Source organism: Parus major, chromosome 12 (genome assembly GCF_001522545.3).
Source record: "Parus major isolate Abel chromosome 12, Parus_major1.1, whole genome shotgun sequence".
Classification (NCBI taxonomy): domain Eukaryota; kingdom Metazoa; phylum Chordata; class Aves; order Passeriformes; family Paridae; genus Parus; species Parus major.
In genome coordinates this window covers 9,466,377-9,485,839 of record NC_031781.1, presented here as the reverse complement: position 1 = coordinate 9,485,839, position 19,463 = coordinate 9,466,377, and the positions used below count along the sequence as shown (strand labels likewise).

The following is a 19,463-nucleotide window of genomic DNA, read 5'->3' as shown; positions in this document are numbered from 1 at the left end:
CCTGCTGCTCCATGCGTCATCTCCTCCAGCCAGGGCTTGAAGGTGGCAGGGCTCACTCCCTTGCCCTTGCTGTGTTACATGGTGTTGCTGGGCTGAAGCAGGACAAGAGGTGATGTTCAGCAGTCTTGATATAGCCTTGAGGGCCCAAGGAAAGCTGGCACTTGTTGCTGTACTTGCTGCAGCCTGCTGTGCTATGGCAATCTCATCTACTTTGCAGGTGTCAGAGGTGGAAGATGCAGATATGGTGTCCAGGACAGCATTGCACCTTTATATCATCACCAAATTCCACTCTTTTGGGACGTTTTATCTCTCTCAAATACTCTTTCAGTTTTTATTAGGTCAGTCTACTGAACAGGATATTACTTCTCATCTGAAACTTGTTTTGCTGTTCAGGTGCTGAGCAACTGCAGGGACAGATGTGCCTGTCTTGTTTCAGAGCTATTCTACCAACCTACTGATTTCTAGTATTGGGCAAAAATTTGCACCATAGGATACCAGCTGGACTGCACTCCCGTGTCTTTTTTTTTCAAGGGGAATTCAGTCCCTAGGGCTCTTCCTGTGCTGTAAGAAGCCTCGAGTCTGCAAAATCCTAGTGGTGTGGATAGACATTCAGGAGTTTAGTAAGGTCACCCCAGTGATCAGCCTGGGCCCCATCTGCATCTCAGCCCTCTCACATACCCAGTCCATGTCACTAGTGTAGTAGAAGGGGCCCTATTCCATGGCAGCAGCCTGATTTTAGGGGTGGTTTAGCTGCCCAAGCTCCGCTCTTGTCAAAGAGACTGAGCACCCCAGCTCAAGCACTTGTAGGTGGCACCCAAAGTTATCGGTGGATATCATGGACGTGGCATGTGGTCTTCCAAGAAGGACAAACAGAAAATCTGTCTGTCCATCCAGCTGTCGAGTGCCTGGAGAGACAGTGGCACCCTGTGGTGACACTGGCTCATCACAGTGTGTCATCTGGGCCTTGTCAGACAGCACCACCTTAGCCACGTCCTGGGCTGCCTTCCCTGAAGCCATAGAACTATTGGGTTGGGAAAGACTGGACATTAGGAAAGAATTCTTTATTAGAAGAGTGCTCAAGCATTGAGCAGGCTTCCCAAGGAGGTGGTGGATTCACCATCCCTGAAAGTGTTCCAAAACCCTGGAGTTGTGGTGCTTAGAGACTTGTTATAGTGGTGGACTTGGTAGGGCTGGATTAACAGTTGGACTCCATGACCTTGAGGATCTTTTCCTACCTTCATGGTTCTGTGATTCTCTGACCTCTAAGATCAAGCCCATGGTGGTCTCTAGAAACCTACAAGTGGGGGCATCTTGGGGGTGTCTCTGTGTCTATTTCACTCTGAGCACCAAGCCAGCCAAGACAGCCAGCTCCCTGTCATGTGTCACAGAGAAGAGGCTGAGCCACTCTCCTATTTATATCATGATGCTCCTGCTTTGCTATATTGGTATCAGCCTGAATCATCCAGCTGAGCTCCTGGAAGATCCATTTCAGATTGTCAGCTGCCTCTTCAGTCACTTTTGCTTCTGGTGACTCCTGTTTCAGGGTCATTGTCCCACCCCTGAATCCAGTCAAGAGCAGAAATAGCCTGGTACTAAAGAGTGGTCATAAACCCTTCAGAGAATGCAGATCTCCACAATCCAAACCACCTGCTGTTATGCAAAACCCTGTGGCCTGGAAAGAAGTATTCAACCTCCTTGCCAAACATCTGCCCATTGCTTGTTTGTCTCTTTAAATTCTTCTTCCAGTCTCTATGGGACAGGTGCTCTTCTTCAGTTCCTCTCACAAACGCCATTTGCTTGCTGCACTGAACAGCTGGAGAGACAGATGTGCATGTTCTCCAGAACGGCTCTGATCAGCCCCATGGCAAAAAAAACCAAAACAACAAAACTCCAAAAAAAAAAAAAAAAAAGCAAACCAGTAAACAAAACCCCCAAGCCCCACAGAAAACCCCCAAATGCCAGCACCTCCTTCCCAACTCTTGTCGTTTCAGCGAGAATCAGAAAACAGATGACAGAATTTGGTCAGTGACAAACCCGGTCAAGCCAGGCTTGATTTTAGCTGCCGAAGAGGCAGCCGTGAGCACGGGAATTCACAGTGGGATCTGTCCCGTGACTCGGGTACCCGGGAGGAGATCCTTCGAGCCCAGAGGGAAATGTTTGCCAAAGTTTGCCAGTGCTGCCCACCAGCCTCCCGAGCCCCCGGGGCCCGTGGGGGTGGCCGGGGGTGGCCCTGGGTCCCGCCCACTCCCGGGGCCCGCCCCATATACATATTCATAAGGCGGGCCCCGCCCACGCTTATCTATTATTCATGAGGTTTCGCGGGCTTTTGTGACCACGTGGGTTAGTTTTCGCGCGGAATCTGGTGGGGCAGGAAGCGGCGGTGATGGCGGTGAGCAGCCGGGCCGGGTTCATTTGGGGTGCCACCCCGGCTCTGCGGGTCCCCCGCTGCGGGACACTTGTCACTGCGGCCGTGCGGGGTCCAGAGAGGATTTCGGGGTGGGGGGGACATTGGGGGTGCGCCCGGCTGTGCTCCCAAAACGCCGAGGGGATTTTCCCGCGTACCAGCGCCGCAGAGGAGAGAGCCGGGCCGGGGCCGGATCGGACCCTTTCCCCTGCTCCGGCCGCGCTGCTCTCGGAGGATGGGTTTACCTCCGTCTCGCCCCTCCATTTTTCGAGGGCCGAATTTCCATTGGCATTTGCGAGGAGGGCTAATTACTATAACTCATCGGTGATCCCTGTACCCCCCTTCCGACCGCGGCCCACAGCGCAGAGGCTTCTGGAGACACCAGCCCCCTCTCTCCCTGCGGCCCCCTGCCCTCACCCTCCCTCTTGTCCTTGCAGGACTCCTCCGAGTCGCAGGCAGCGGTGACCAGCCCCGTGCAGAGCTCCCGCCGCGGCGATGCCTTCACTTCCAGCCCCGGTCGGGACCTGCCCCCCTTTGAGGATGAGTCCGAAGGGCTCCTGGGCACCGGGGGGCTCCCCGAAGAGGAGGAAGAAGGGGAAGAGCTCATTGGGGAAGGGATGGAAAGGTAAGAAAATCGTTCGGGGTGGGTTGTGTCTGGCGATGGGGTGCTGGGGATGTCGGTGCAGCCAGCGATGTGGAGGGAGCTCTCAGGCCTGTGGGGTCCCTCTGCTGTGCTGGTAGCTGGGGTGAGGGGGCTGAAGAACTGCTGGGCAATGCAGAAAGGCCAGAGTATGGTGTCATTTGAGTTCTGGGAGAATCGAGCAAAGTGCCGGCATGTTCCAGGGTGGGTGAACTAGGGTCTGCCTGGATGTGTGATGTGCATTCAGCCCAGCTCTTTACTTCCCCAGGCATGAATTTTGATACTGTTTAACTCAGCAAGGCCTGCCAGCAAGCTGAGCCTCACAATACAAAGCCTTGAATGCTGGTATTCCTAACTGTGGTGCTGGAGCCCTTTAGTGCAGGGCATCTTCCACTGGGAAGTGCCTTCCTGCCCAACACCGTTCTGTCCTGCTGCAGAACAACTGTCCTGACACCTGCCCAGCAGCAATGGAGAAGGGCTGCAGAATTGCTTTCCTGGCCTGATTCCCTGCTCTGTGTGTGTGTGCTAGGGACTACCGCCCCATCCCGGAGCTGGACGTGTACGAAGCGGAGGGCCTGGCCCTGGATGATGAGGATGTGGAGGAGCTGACTGCCAGCCAGAGGGAAGCTGCCGAGCGGGTGATGAGGCAGCGGGACCGCGAGCTGGAGCAGGGCATGGGCCGCATGAGGAGGGGGCTGCTCTACGGTAGGTGCAATGAGCTATACCAGGTGTGCCACCCTGTGTGTACACACCCAGCTGTGCTTGGTAATAACCTAGCCCAGCTCCCCCCGAAGGGCTAGCTTATTACTAACTCCCAGGTTAATAGGGAGGTCTCTACAGCTCCAGTGTGTCTGGGCTCTTAAAAAAATCACTGGTTGTGGGTTTGGCTGGATTCCCCAGTGCAGCCTTTGGGTTTCCTAGGATCTCTTTTGGTGACCTCCTAGTTACTGCTGACACAGTTGGGATCCTCGGCCTGTATCAAATGGTTGGGATTTTACCAAGCATATACTGTAGAATTTGTTTGTGTTGGTGCTCCTGCACAGACTTTTGTGGGCTGGATGGAAGGGCCTTTGATGCACTTTAAGCTCGTTCCTTGGTCACTGCATTAATGGATGTGAATGTGTGCTGTTGCATACAAATTTTTAAATTCACACCCTTAAAGTCTTAGCTATGTTGTAGAAGATGTAGGAGGAAGTCTAGAACTGGATTTAGGCTGGGCCTGGGCTATCACTTGGTTTGTATCCCAGGCTGTGACTGCTTTACTTCCACAGTCCCACTGTGACTAATCCATAGAGTGGGAATGGGAATCCCAGATCTTGAACAGTTTTTCCTCCCACCCCTCAGACAGTGACGATGAAGACGAGGACCGTCCTGCACGGAAGAGGCGGCTGGCAGAGCGGGCTGCTGAAGGCATGGAAGAGGAGGATGAAGACATGATTGAGAGCATTGAGAATCTGGAAGACATGAAAGGGCACTCAGTGAGGGAGTGGGTTTCCATGGCAGCTCCCCGGCTGGAGATCTATCATCGCTTCAAGAACTTCCTGAAGACCCATGTGGATGACCATGGGCACAATGTCTTCAAGGAGAGGATCAGTGACATGTGCAAAGGTATGGCTGGGTCATCGGAGGCTCTCTCTTTTTTTATGTGAGTTATGGTACTTTGTGGTGATCCAGTACAGAGGTGGAATTTTGCTGCTTGCTGTCTTTGTTCCAGACATTGAATCAGCACTTTAAGAAAGACTGATGCTGATGGAGATAAATGAATAATGGAAACATGTCTACTGTCTTCTTTGATTCTGGCTGACTAATTAGAAGGCCCCTGGCGTCTGCTCCTCATTAATATTCATTTCGTAGAAATGCTAGCAGAAGAATATGTGGGGCAGCAGACAGTGGTCTGCAAGTTTGTGATCTGAAAGAGACAACAATTGCTTGCTGTCTGCACCAGTTACTTTCTCACACTGGAAACTGGATTATCCAGCAAGGGGACACAAATAGACCTTGTGACTCTGGAAATCGTGTCAGTGTTGCAGCCTTGTATTCTGACTAGGCGCTGCCAGAAGAAACGGTCATTAAGGCTGGCATTGATGAGTTTTAAAAGCAGAAATTGTCACATCTAGGAACAGCTCATGTAGCTGTAGTTGTTGTATTTCTTCTTTATATTGAGCAGAAGCTTAAGCAGTGGAACAGGATCAGTTTTATGAAGCTAGGAAATAAAAGGCATTTGTCTCATCCATTTCCACAAACATAAGACACAGGAGGTTTTTTGCCAGCCATTCAGCACGCATAATGTCTCTCCTATTAACTTCTGTTTCCTGGAGGTCTCTGAGAGGGTTGTGTATTGGGCTGAGGCTTTTGAATTTCAGGAACACTGAGCCTGGGAAGTATCTGTGCAGAACTGGAGAGGAACAATCACAAGCTTGGTATTGATGAAGAATTTATTAGAGAAATAAATTTAAAAGGGTTTTCCTTTAACAATTTTTAAATTGTTAACCTGTAAATTTCAGGGAAGGTGCAGAGATCTACTACCTGCAACCTGCAGGATACAGTCTTGGTCTGTTCTAGCTATCCTTTGCAAACTCCTTGAGGAGGGTACAGGCTGAAATTACAATTCACCCTATCTTTTTTTAAGAGAACAGAGAGAGTCTGGTGGTGAACTATGAGGATCTGGCAGCCCAGGAGCATGTCCTTGCCTACTTTCTGCCTGAGGCCCCAGCAGAGATGCTGAAGATCTTTGATGAAGCAGCCAAGGAAGTGGTGCTGGCCATGTACCCCAAGTATGATCGTATTGCTCAGGAGATCCATGTCCGCATCTCCCACCTCCCCCTGGTGGAAGAGCTGCGGTCACTCAGGTAAGAGCAGAACTACCAGCAGTGGCTGTGGGACTGGCATTAGGCTTTGGGGTGCTCAGGACTCACCTGTGAGCTAAACCTCCGGGTAAGTCTAACAGGATAGCTGAGGTTAGCACAGGAAAGAATCATACTAAGGATGAACTTTGAGCATCCCTGAGGTAAACTTGTGTCTTGCAGCAAGAGTATTTCTGGAGGGTGTTTTGCCTTCTCTGCCCTGCAGCCATCCAGCATATCTCTGTCTTTCCCCAGGCAACTGCACTTGAATCAGTTGATCCGGACCAGTGGAGTGGTGACAAGTTGCACAGGGGTCCTGCCTCAGCTCAGCATGGTCAAATATAACTGCAGCAAGTGTAACTTCATCCTAGGACCCTTCTTCCAGTCACAGAACCAGGAGGTGAAACCTGGTTCCTGTCCAGAGTGTCAGTCTCTTGGCCCATTTGAAATCAACATGGAAGAGGTAAGAGATTGTGTGCTTGCCTGGATGGGAGTGGCTGCTCATCCTGCTCCACTGCCTGTTCCTCACGGCCCTGCTTTGACTCCCACCCTTTGAGCAACTTGGTGTGGGGAGAGGGGTATTCTGCTATATCCAGGGGTCTGTGAAGATAGGTCTGTTTGAGTTCTTGACCCAAATGACTCAATTTATCAAACAAAAGTAATTTATTGCCACACTGTAGGTGTTTGGATTGACACTTTTGCCACAATCATCTTTGTGGTACACAGTTATTTATACCTATTTTAGAAATGCAGACACAAGCTGTCCAGATCTCCTTCCCAGATTAGTTCAGTCTGTCCTGATCTGTCAGCTAAGGAAACCAGAGAGCAAAATCATTGATGTGGAGCTTCTGACTTTCATTCTTTGCTTTGATACCTTTAACCATCACAAGTGGAGCATTCTTCTCCCAGGAATTGCTCCGGTATTTGGGTGGGCAAACACTGTGGAGGCTGAAACACGGTGGTGAGGTGCAGCAAAGTGCTTTTCTGTCACCACTATTGTCTATCACACCCTGGAATTGCTCCTCACAATCTCAATCCTCCCATGTCCATATTTTTCTTACTGAAGTACAGTAAGTCTTGGAATGGCCCTTCTCTCTGAGGTGCCTGTGAAAAGCCATGCTGGTGCCTGCTGGACTTGCTGGGTCACTTTGATTTTGTTGCTGCAGACAGTCTATCAGAACTATCAGCGCATCAAGATCCAGGAGAGCCCTGGGAAGGTGGCTGCAGGCAGGCTGCCCCGCTCCAAGGATGCCATTCTCCTCGCTGATCTGGTGGACAGCTGCAAGCCAGGAGATGAGATTGTGAGTACATTGTTCATGTATCAGGAGAGCACAGGGTATTTTTAAATTCTGACAGTGACATCATGGGAACATCTATGGGAGTGTGGGGAGGGGTTGTCCTCAGATGCATTTGAGCCTTACCTTAAAATGGAGAGGGGGCTGCTTTGTACTGTGCAGGCACTGACCCAGCATTTTCTGCTTCCCAGGAGCTGACAGGGATCTACCACAACAACTACGATGGCTCCTTGAACACTGCCAATGGGTTCCCAGTGTTTGCAACTGTGATCCTGGCCAACCACATCGCCAAGAGGGACAACAAGCTGGCTGTTGGGGAGCTGACTGATGAAGATGTGAAAGTGATTGTGGGTCTGTCCAAGGATGAGCAAATTGGGGAGAAGGTGGGTCAGCCTCAGACATCCCTTTTTTCCCTGTTGATAGCTTGCCATCACGCGGCAGCTGGATCAGAAATTGATGAAATGGGTCAGCTGGCCAAACAGTGGTTAAAGGAACCCAGAAATCTCAGTTTTCTCTGAATGGTCTTCTGTAACTCTCAGGCAGCTGTTGATGAGCATCAGTTTTAGGAGGGAAATAAATAAGGAACCTCCCTTGTACTTCTGGAGGTCAAATTTTCTGTTTCTCCTGTTCATTCTCTGAGCCTCCTACATCACAACAAGGCTAGAACACAGGTGAGAGACACTCAGACACTGCTTATATCTGGTAAGTTTTCTCTCCCTGTGTCTTAAAAGCCAAGTGGCAGAAGTGTTCTGTGAGGCCAGTGACTGCATTTCCATTCTGCTGAAGGGGATATTATTGCTTAGCTTAAGTTGTGGTAGAGATTTTAGCTTTGCTTCTTCTATATGGTAAGACCTGAATACTCAAAAGAACAAAGCTCCTGGATTGGTGCATGTTCAGCCTCACTTGGGTCAGATTTAATCTCTGTACTGGGGGACTTGGCTCCATTGCCTTGGCTGTGCTGTTGTTACAGTGACAGCTTCAGTTGAGCCAGGAGTGTTTTAACAGGAGTAGTCCCCAGCATCAGGTTAATTTCAGAATCTCCTTGAGGAAACAAGCCAGTTGTTCGTAATATTTGACTGTGACAACAATTCATGTGCGGCATAGCCCATTCAAGTACTGTCACGTGCAGTGAGTGAGCCTCTGATCAAGGTCCCCAACTTTACAAGAGCTGATAACAGGCACTTTGTGATGTGCCTTATGCACAACAGGGTTGTGGAGGCAGTGGCAGCAGCTTCTAGCACCAGACTAAATAATCTGCCGTGCCCCAACTGCACCATTTTTGTGAAGCTCCCTCAGGCAGCGGGTGGATTGTTACCTTTGAAAAAGCCCTCATGCCCTGGATAATAAAATGCTCTTTGGAGGCAGCAGTATCTTAAGAGTAGCTTTAGATATGGCACCTTGCTGATGTTCATGGTATTCCCTGGACAACTCTGGTTTCCCTTTCAGATTTTTGCCAGCATTGCCCCATCTATTTATGGACATGAAGATATCAAGAGGGGCTTGGCTTTAGCTCTCTTTGGTGGGGAGCCCAAAAACCCAGGTGAGTGTCACTTGTGTCCTTTGGTCCTGCCTCATTCAGGGGAGAGCAAAGGGACTGGGGCTTGTTTGTTTCATTGCAACAGGAGCAGTTAGACTTGTCTGCATGGCTTGGTAAGAGACAAGGTTTAGCAGACTGAGGGATATCTGTGATTGAGCTGGCTGTTTTATCACACTGAAAACTTTAGTTTGACAGTAGAAATGCTATGACTGAAAACAGCTCCTGCTGCAAACCCAGGCAAGTTTTTATACCTCCTGTAGGAGTTCACCTTTAATGCTCCTTCAGAGGTTTGACCTTCTGGCACCCTGATTTGTTATCATCTCCTTAGAAGGACGTGTTAGGATATATCAAGGTTAGAAAGTCTGTTTTACAAAGACGGCTGTCTCCAAAACTGACTTTCTTTGACCCTCAGCTTTCCTGTAAACTGGTTGCTGTGCCTGCTGGTTGCCCTCTCTTCAGCTTTGTGGTGCTCAGGGCAGGGTTGCTGCCAAGCCATGCACTCAGCTGCCACATGGTTTTCCCATTGCTTTTGTAGGTGGCAAACACAAAGTTCGTGGTGACATCAATGTGCTTCTGTGTGGAGACCCTGGTACTGCAAAATCACAGTTTCTTAAATATGTAGAGAAGGCATCAGGCCGAGCAATCTTCACCACTGGCCAGGGTGCTTCTGCTGTGGGCCTCACAGCCTATGTGCAGAGACACCCAGTCAGCAAGGAGTGGACTTTGGAGGCAGGAGCCCTTGTGCTGGCTGACAGAGGTGTCTGCCTGATTGATGAATTTGACAAGGTGAGCCCAGCTTCATCTCTCCAAGAAGGATTAGCTGTGAAGTGACCAGCTGTAACCTCTGTCCTCTGAGGACACACTGTAACTCAGGGTGATGTCTCGCAGATGACCTAAGTGCCTGCAGTTTGCTTAGGCCCTTGCTGTTCCATACTGCAGTTTGCTGCCTTTCCAGAGCACCTGGAGCTGATTCCCCTTGGTGTGTTTGGCAGTAGGGTATAGACATAGTTTCACTCTAACTCATTCTTGCTTTCCTGTAGATGAATGATCAGGATAGGACCAGCATCCACGAAGCCATGGAACAGCAAAGCATTTCCATCTCCAAAGCAGGCATTGTCACATCCTTGCAAGCTCGCTGCACCATTATTGCTGCTGCCAATCCCATAGGTAAGTGCTGAGAGACTACAGGACCATCTCAGCCTCTCAGCATAAGTCCACAGTCATGAGAGCTGTGGCACACCTTCCCCTCCCTCTGCCTGGTTCCTTCAAGTCTGGAGCAGAGATGAAGCATGCAGAAAAGTCTTCAGTAACATACTGGAGGTCTGTCCTTCCTCCAGAGCTCCAGCCTTGGAGCCTGTGTGACCTGGATTGTCTCTGACCCAGGTGGGCGCTATGACCCGTCGCTGACGTTCTCGGAGAACGTAGACCTGACAGAGCCCATCATCTCTCGCTTCGATATCCTGTGCGTGGTGAGAGACACGGTAGACTCAGTGCAGGTAGGGGCTGTGTCAGGAGTCTGAGTGTGTGCTGGGTCTCAGTGCTGCTGTTGGGATGCTCAGCTGCAGCTGCCCATTGAGGTTTTTGTGTCCAGTGAGTGTGCTCAGTGTCTGTTGGTGCACTGCTCTCTTGTAGGATGAAATGCTTGCCCGGTTCGTTGTTGGCAGCCATATCAAGCACCACCCAGGCAACAAGGAGGCAGTGAATGGGGATGATAACGAGGTCATCCTTCCCAACACCTATGGGGTTGAACCCATTCCTCAGGAGATCCTGAGGAAATATATCATCTATGCCAAAGAGAAGGTTCACCCCAAACTCAACCAGATGGACCAGGACAAGGTGGCCAGGATGTACAGTGACCTCAGGAAGGAGTCTATGGTGAGAATGCTGAGGAAGGGAGGGAAGAACTGTATGTATCTAGGCTGCAAATCAGCCTGAGACTGCTCCAGCATATGTTGACACATTCTTGCCATTCCCATCACAAAAGTCTGTGCCACTGTTTTGTGAGAGACAGGCAGATCCTGCAGTGTCTGCTGAACAGATGATTCTTCATCTGAGTGCAGAGTCTTGCCTGTTGGTGACGTGTGGACGGATGGACTGGACACATGTACAGTGCCTGCCATGGCAAAGTCCTTTTGTTGTCACCCAGTCTGGCAGGCCCGCAGGAGATGTTTGCATTCACTCAGATCCACATGCTCCTGGTACATTACAGGGAGCCATTAGCTGTAGAAACGCCCTCTTTTCTGCCTGTGGGATGTCTCGGGCTCATTTCATGCTCTCCAAGTGAAGGAGGAATTTGTTGAGGTGTAAGGGAGATTTTTGGACCTTGGGAAAACTATACCTTTTTTGATTGGCTTTTTGTTTCTTTAACTCCTAAAATTTGCTGGAGGAAACTGGATTGCTAGCCTTGGAAAGGCCCTAAAGAGTGTCACAGAGTGTCCCCACAGCATCCCCTTGCACCGTGCTGATTTCAGATGAACAGGGAAGCTGTGCCAGGCTGTGTGGCTGTGCCAGCAGGTGGCAGAGCCTCCTTAGCCTGAGTGAATCACCCTCAGAGGTGCAGAGAGAGCTCCTGCAGTGGGAAAGGAACTGGATCCTGGGCCCAAAGGCATGTCTTGCCCCGTGTCTTGTATCATTCAGTAAGGTGTTGCCTCCTCCCCTCAGGCAACGGGCAGCATCCCCATCACGGTGCGGCACATCGAGTCCATGATCCGCATGGCCGAGGCGCACGCGCGGATGCACCTGCGCGATTACGTGGTGGAGGACGATGTCAACATGGCCATCAGGGTGATGCTGGAGAGCTTCATCGACACACAGAAGTTCAGTGTCATGAGAAGCATGCGCAAGGTGGGCACCGGCTGAGCTGGGGCTGTGGCTGCACCCCAGGCCTCGTGGGTTCAGCTGCAGCCTCCTTGCACTGCCCTGGCCCTGGGGAGAGACCTCATGCTCTGCAGGGGTCTGTCCTGGGGAGACAGGCTCAGTGCCTGTGTAAGTGGAGTGCTGTGGGTCTGAAGTGTCAAGGAAGTTCCCTGTGTGACCATCCAGGAGTCACTGTAGCAGTCACACTAACACCACCTGAGCTGGGACCGAGGCCACTTCACAGCTACACACACCACACTCACAGTCAGACAAGGTTTCCTTGCCAGCTTGACACCAGGTTTTCCCATAGCAGAGCCTCAAACATCTGGATACTTAAAATAATTTAATCACTGTGCAATAGCAACAGCTCAAGCTGGGTGCCTTTGAGGAGGGATCCCAAACAAGGCACTGTTCCATGACTGCCTCTCATTAGTCTGTGGTGAGGCAATGTCTTTGTTGGGTCTGAGAAGGAAGTGTACCTCAAGCCTCTGAGTCAAAAGCACTGCCATGTCTATTCTTTTTGACACCTTCCCTGCTATTTTGGCATAGGGCACCTGCTTCTGCTGCTGCCAGGTGATCAAGCCAAGTAGGCAGTTTGTTCACGTTTTTATTGGGCTCTGAGGCTACAGTTAACCACAGGGTAGCACTCACTGAGTTATGTGCAGTCTGCCCTGTTCTCTGAGTAGCAGGGGCTGGCTCCAAACAGCTCTTGGCTGGCCACATGCTGGCATTTATCCACTGTTGAGTGTCTGCCCTCTGTCTGGACGACTCGTGGCCTCTCTCTCTGGTTTCAAACAGCCTGCCAAGTATGAGCGTTTGCTGGGGAGGCACAGGGCAGTCTGGGTTAAGGGGAACTGCTCTGTGCCTTGCCCAGGGCCAGCCCTCCCACGGCTGTGCCCCTGTGGGCAGTGCACTGCTAGTCCCCAAGAGGCACCAGCACCACTACGGAGATTCCAGATGGGAATAAAAGCAGTCAGCAGAGGAGTTGTGGCTGTCAGAGGGCTGCCACTGCATGTGCAGGTGGCAGCTTGGCAAGGCCATAGTCACTTGAGATACACTAAGGGCACAGGTGACAGCAGTGTCATTTGGTTCCCTGTGTGCTCTGTGGGAGGAGGGGGTTGGTTGATGTTGGGCATTGCAGTGTGTCACTGTTCTGATCCTCATGGCTCGTCTCATCCTCCCTCCTAGACATTCTCTCGCTACCTTTCATTCAAGCGAGACAACAACGAGCTGCTGCTGTTCATCCTGAAGCAGCTGGTTGCAGAGCAGGTGATGTACCAGAGAAACCGCTATGGAGCTCAGCAAGACACCATAGAAGTCCCAGAGAAGGATCTGGTGGACAAGGTATGGGCTTATAACCAGCTGCCTCTGGTTTTCTCTGCAGCCTCAGAAGCAGAGACATTCTGAGACTTCTAACTTCCCTTCCTGTGTTGCAATACCATAAAAAAGACTGGTATTAATCAGTATCATCAGGATTGTCTCCTCTGTATGTGCTCCTCTTGTTTGGAAGTGCCATATTCTTCCCTCTCTGTTCTCATACCCCTGCTTAAAGCTTCAGGGTTGGAATGGTAGATCCTGCAGGTGAATGAGAACTCAAGTTCCCTGGCATCTGCATTTGAAGAAGCAAAAAGCAGAAAAATCTATGTATATGAACTTTTCCAATACCTCCTGAGGCTCACTTGCCTCCTCCTTCACACTGGTCCAAAGGCTGCACTTCCAACTTGGCCTTTCTGTGCAAAATTCTGACCTTGCTTGGCACTAAAGCAGTGTTTGATTCCTGGATTAGTGTTTTTCTGCTCTTTGCATCAGATGTGCAGAGTAACTACTTCCAAAGCCACAGCTTGGTGTTGCCAGGGTGGCCATCCCCAGTCAGATGTCTCCCTTGCAAAACTCTCCTGCAGGATGAGGTTTTGGGGACTTTTGGATAGGAGTTACATTCTAGCTCTGGTGAAAGTAGAAGGAGCTGAGAGCAGGCAGATGCTGAGCCAGCATCCTCTCTTGGCTCAGCTCAGCACTGCCAACGCTCTTTCCTCCTGACCCGCAGTCTCCCCTGCTACTGCAGTTCTGGATCCTGCTGAGCAGAGCAGAGATTGCTGACTGTCCAGTTTTACGCAGCCTCTGCTATGGAAAATCACATGGTTCTTACTTTGATTAAATAAACATTTACCTCTCCCCTCTTCCTCCTGCCAGGCTCGGCAGATCAACATCCACAACCTCTCAGCCTTTTATGACAGCGAAGTGTTCAAGATGAACAGGTTCAGCCGGGATGTGAAACGGAAGCTGATTGTCCAGCAGTTCTGAGGCTGGCAGCAGAGTCTGCCACCTGCTTCTGTGAGATGAGACCTCCATCTTCCAGCCCTCCAGGAATGCCACAGACATCCTGAGCCAGAGGGACCAGGCTGCACATCCTCTTGCTTGCTTTGTGCCTTATGGATTAAGGGAGTGCTGAGCTGCTGAAGACCTTGTAAATAGAACAGTATTAAGTAGTTAAATGCCCTGTCAAGTCTGTTTAGCAACTTTGTTCACTATTTTGCCTTGTAGCTAAGCACAGCAGGGAGAGTATTGCTGGCCATATACATGGCATGTTTTCTGTTTGTTTGTCACTAGTTGTTACGGGCTCCTCTGCAGGAGGGACTAAGTGGGAGCATTCAGAAAGCCTTATCCATCCCCCTTGGATTGCAAGCACCCTCAGGGATTCTCTGTTCCCATCTCTGGTGACTGTACAGCCTCATGGGTGATAACTGAAACTGCTTTCAACTCTCCATGAACCAGCCAGCCTCTGCTCCAGGCCTTTGTGCCTGACACTTGACATTTCCCCAGGTGCCCACATGGGTTGACCTTGTGTTTGGTTTCTGCAGGGGAGGAGGGGGGAGGCAGAGGAAGACAAGAACTGAAACAAAACATAGCTCCTTTTGATCTTAATGGTGACCTGTATGGGCACTGAAAACTCCTTCAGTACCTGCTGGGGAATCTCCAGAAGCTGGTGTGAAGAGGCTTCCTTTGCCTTATTGAATGTTATCACTGTGTAGCTGTCAGCAAGTGTGAATTTACAACTGAATCCAAGTGCTACCTTTGACACTTAAACTGAACACACTCTCTCACACCCATTTGTTGAGGGTGAAGTACCCATGGTGCTGGTTTTGGGCATGGCAGTGGAGGAGGCCTAAGGTGGACGTGTTCAGGGAGGACAGATGGGCTCAATGTTCACATGCAGTTTTCTTAGTATGTGTGTTTTAAATACATTTGTTTTTCAATACTTCTGCATTTCCTCTTTTGGTAACTCCTGCCACCAAGAGTGGAAGTAAGAGCTTAAGTGAGCAGCCTGGGTGCTGCATGAACTGCTCAGCAGTTGTGGGGTCAGGTTTGGGTAGTCACATCTCATGTTTGCACTTAGGTTAGTAGGAACGACCAGCTCTGGCTCTCAGCTCTAGCTGAGACATCTGTGGACTGATAGCAGGACACAGTTGCCCTGGACTACAGCTGCCTTTCCCACCAAGGACCTGCCTGCAGTGGTTCCTTTCCTGTCTTGCCTGTTTATGTTTGTGTCCCGTTGCAACTGTTCCATCTGAGTATTTCTCATCTCCCTTCCTTACACACACTTGGGTTAGATAGCCTTGATCTCATGCCTTGGCTGCCACTTGAATTCCAGTCTGGGAGAAGCAGTAACCCCTCTCCAGGACGCAGCTGAGCTTTGCAGTGAATGTGCTTTTTCCTGGCTGGAGTTGCAGGACCTTAAGGCATCTCCAGCCTGAGCTCAGGAGAATTTGTGAGCTGGCTGCTGCAGAGGTGTCCCTGGCTGTCCACGCCCACACTGTGGGGTTTGTCACAATGATGTGTGTGCCTGTGTCCTCCCAGCCTGGAGCCAGCAGTGCTTGAGCCCTGCTGGGGGCTGAGCACATGACTCTCAGCCTGAAACTGGCTCTGCATGTTGCCTCCTCTGTCTGCCAGCTCCCTCCTGTGTATTTGTTTAACTGCTTTGGCTGTTTCTTTCCCTTCCTACTGGGTCTCTGTCTACCAGGACTTTCTGCAGGCAGCCCATGGAGACGCTTCCTGGTATCCTTCCCTGCCTGAGCAAGCCTTTGCCCCTGAACGTGGGCCTGGACCGGGTCTGTGTTGGGGATGGCCAAGCTGCTGTGTGCCTGCAGCTGCCTGGTGAGGTCCAGTGTGGTTCCTCAGGGACACAGCTGTTAGCACCTTACCTCCTAATGCCAGAGGCCACAGAGACTGTCCCTGGGAACAGCAGCTGCAAGCACTCGCACACTGCCAGCTCTGTGGGAACCCACACACCTTGTTGGGGCAGGTCCTGAGAGAGAAAAACCAGAAATAACAAGGGATGAAACAATCTTGTCAAGCAAACTGGTGTGTTTGTGTCAGTGAATGTTGGGTGCAGGAGGAGGAGGAGGCTTTGTGTCCTACTGGAGAAATAGAAGATACTTCCTAAACCCTTGCAACCTTGTAAAGCCTCTGCTATGCCTGTAGTGACCTGCAGTTAAATAGGTGGCCAAATGTCACTACAAGCCATGAGAGATACACGGGAACAGGATGGGACTCCCGATTTTCCCAACTCCTTGCCCTGCTGCTGGACAGGGATGTTGATAGGCACCATTCAGGTTTGTCTCACAGCTTTCTCCTGCCTCCTGTGCTCTGGTCCCACCTCACTTGGCAAATGAAGTGAGCAGTGGCAACAGAGAGGTGCCATTTTTGGAATCACTTGTTTGTCATTTTACTCACTGTCTCCCAAATTTTCAACACAAAGGCAGTTGTGCCCTCCCACCATTGTGTTGCCAGCATCCAGCAGCGCAATGAATTCTTGCAGCTGCGCCCTTGCTAATGCTGGCATCAGCTGCTCACTGGAGTGTTAATGCCAGTCTGAAGGCATGTTCCTCCTCTCACGGCCACTGAGCTTTTCAGGTTCCCTGGAGCAAGCTCTGGCTGTTGACAGCATCAGGTGTCTGGTCTGGACAGGGGTGCAGGCGGGTGAAAACATGCTGCTCTGAGCAGGGACTGCCCTGCCAGGAGCCTTGTTCCTGCTGAACGTAGCGAGGATTTTGCTGCAGGGCTCTGGAGCTCGGCAAGCCAAGCCACACTCATGAAATGAGGAGTTGCTCCCCTGACAACCTTGAGTTTAGCCAAGCTTGTGCACTTGGCTTCTTGCTGCTATGATTGAAACTGCACAGTGCCCCTGGCAGCCAGGGGCAAAGGCAAGAGTCTGGGGGAGGTGAGGTCTGTTCACAGCAGGCTATGCCTGAGCTCACATGGAAAGTAATAAAGGTGCTTCTTGTAAAGGAGACAGGGCTTTATAGAGACAAGTGGTGTCCCTTCTTGTGGTCATCTTTCCCTTGGGACTGTGGTTGCTGGCAAAGGCTGGCTTCAAAGAGCATCTGGATTTGAAAAGGGCATGATGGGCCAGATCCTGATCCAGTTTAATCTGAACATGCTGTGTGCAAGCTTCTGAGAGAGCAGCAGGGCTCTCTGCATCTCATAATAAGCTGCTTGACTTCAGCTCAGCATGGAGCAAACACACAGCACACACAAACACTGCACCTGCTTGGGGTGTATGAGCAAGTGCCCACAGATACCAGCTATTCAATCAGCATGTGTGAGCTGGGAAAAAGGGAGAGAGAGAGATTGCCAAAAAGGGCTTTTCATTTGTACTAGCAGAGTTTAGCTTATGCCTTTATTGTGATCACAAACCAACACATGACAACTGCAAGTCACGGGCCTATCCAGTGTGGCAGCGGGTGTTTCTGAGTTTGCCTGTCAAATGGCAGATGCCCCTTGAATAGGTGAACTTCTACATTGATTAATGTGTGGTTTTCCCCAAATTAATGCCAAAGTCTCTTGGAAAAACTAGCATATACAGTATTTCTGGACCAGCAGTGTTTCACTTTCTCCCATGCCAGACCTTGGCTGGAACTGTCTCTGTCCATCGCTGCTGCGTTTACTAAAGAGCTGTCTGGAGTCTGGTTGATAAGAACTTTCCTAGTGTGATGGTGCTCAGGATGCAGCAGTTGTATTGGATAGTGGCCTCTTCCCACCCTGGTGCATTCCAGCCAGCTGCAGTTCAGCCAGCAGGGCTGTTTCAGGTGCTTACAGCTCTGCCCTTGTTGACCCCAAGTCACCTGAATTCCAGCATGTGAACACAGCATGGGAATATGTTTACAGTCAATGTGTATCCACAGATACAGGTGAATCTCTGCAAACAGCTACATCTCCTACTGTGCTGCAATGAGGATGCACTCTGAACTTCCTAGTATTTTTCCATCTCCTAAAACACTTTTCTACTTAACAAGGCAGTGCCAAAATTGGATCAGGCTTCTGCTGTATTTTGCATCTATTATGCAGTTCTTGCTGCCATCACTGATTTAATGTCTCCATTATCATGAAGCGCTGGTCTGCCAAGGATTCCAGCCATCCAGCATGCCCCTCAGCCTCTACTGAACATTTGTGAGCAGCCTTAAGGGACTGCTGAGCTCTGCATTTTTACAGCAAAAGCACCTTGGAAAGGGCTTGTGCTCCTTTCTGTTCATTCTGCAAGTCACTTCTCTCTAAAGGAGAGGTAAGGCTGTTGGGGGAACCCAGAGGAAATGCCAAGTTTCTTCTCTGGGTGATCTAGTGCTCAGGGAGATCTGACAATAACTGTCCTGCCTAAAAGATACTGAAGAGCTTTAGTCCCATTAAATCCCATAGAAACACATATGTAGGAGTACCAATAAAGCCTATGAGTCAGTGACTGGCTCTTCTCAGAGTCAAGAGTTACCAGCCCTCTTCAGGTACAGGCTGATCCCTCCATTCTGAAAATACATACCCACATTCCAGCTTAGTCAGCTATTAAAATAGCAAGAGTTTTTCTGAAGACGACATTAGCCTTTTCAGTTTAATTAGAAAAGCTATAAACTACCTCTGGGTTCCACACAGTGAAGATACCTTGCCCATTAAAAGATAAGAACTCCCCCTCACCTTCTTAAGTCACTGTTCAAGGAGAGAGGTTTATAATTGTCTGGGCTCTGAGGGTACTAATAAGCCTTAATTGCCAGGCTCTCCTGGGGCTCTATCCTCACCTATGGCCCTATGTGCTCTATTTAAGCTCAGCCTGGGGCCTATGTAGGCTTTCAGAGGGGAATACTAGTCTATGTCTGCCTGTGCCTGTTCAAAGTACCCCTTGCTTTGGGCTATGATCCATGGACTGCCTTCCTGATCTGGTCATCTTCTACTGCTATGAACTGCCAAGTGATTCCTGCATGATAGCTGCCATCAGCAGAGCTTGACCCTGACCTAGGGACTGACTGGTTTGGTGTTGGCCTGGCTTCATCACTGTGAGCTTCTCTGAGGATCTGGGCTTCTGGTTGAATCTGGGTGTTGTCTCCCAGCTGCTCACCTGTCTTGGGTACTGGGGTTCCTGTCCTGCTGGCTGCTGTGCTTAGCTCCCTGATGTGTGCTCCTCAAACCTGGGACAATGAGAGTTTGACAGCAACTTCTTCAGGCTCTGGTCATATCTCTAAACCAGGCAGAGCTAAGACTAAACCTCCTGTGCCTTGTCATCAACCCCTTGGCTTTACTGGGCTTTATCTTGCTTGTCCTTCTGCCCCAGTCAAAAGCTTTAGAAGAGCTGAGGCTTGCTGCCCTCATGACATCTCCACTTCTGTAGATTTTTCATCTGTTCCAGAAAGTAATTTGCTTACTGTCTGAGTTGATAAGCTCAACACAGAGATAAAGGAGCTCTCTAAACTATACAGAGGACCAGATTAAACGATACTAATGGCCCCAAATATATGTACTCCTTCCTCCTTCCTGGCTGGGGGCTCAGAAGTCCCTGCTGGTGTAAATGGAAGGCTCTGACCATCCCTCTGCACGCCAGCTGTGACCGAGCAATGTGACCTGGTTGCCA

General features: G+C 50.3%; 1 protein-coding gene across 1 annotated transcript; it reads left to right on the top strand.

The window, feature by feature from the left end:
* Positions 1-2,317: 2,317 nt before the first annotated feature.
* Positions 2,318-14,831, top strand: MCM2 (minichromosome maintenance complex component 2). Its single transcript, XM_015641412.1, has 16 exons — positions 2,318-2,389; positions 2,842-3,029; positions 3,574-3,749; positions 4,389-4,652; positions 5,674-5,893; positions 6,143-6,350; positions 7,054-7,188; positions 7,374-7,565; positions 8,629-8,722; positions 9,255-9,505; positions 9,760-9,886; positions 10,103-10,215; positions 10,352-10,594; positions 11,381-11,563; positions 12,764-12,919; positions 13,766-14,831. The coding sequence occupies exons 1-16, from the start codon at positions 2,384-2,386 to the stop codon at positions 13,874-13,876; spliced, it is 2,667 nt and encodes an 888-aa protein (XP_015496898.1). The 5' UTR covers positions 2,318-2,383; the 3' UTR covers positions 13,877-14,831.
* Positions 14,832-19,463: the final 4,632 nt, after the last annotated feature.

What these genes read in the sequence shown, in the direction of transcription:
- MCM2 (XM_015641412.1), top strand. An exon ending in TCATGAGAAGCATGCGCAAG is followed by an intron (nt 11,564 to 12,763) that starts GTGGGCACCGGC and finishes CCTCCCTCCTAG; the next exon opens with ACATTCTCTCGCTACCTTTC. An exon ending in AGAAGGATCTGGTGGACAAG is followed by an intron (nt 12,920 to 13,765) that starts GTATGGGCTTAT and finishes TCCTCCTGCCAG; the next exon opens with GCTCGGCAGATCAACATCCA.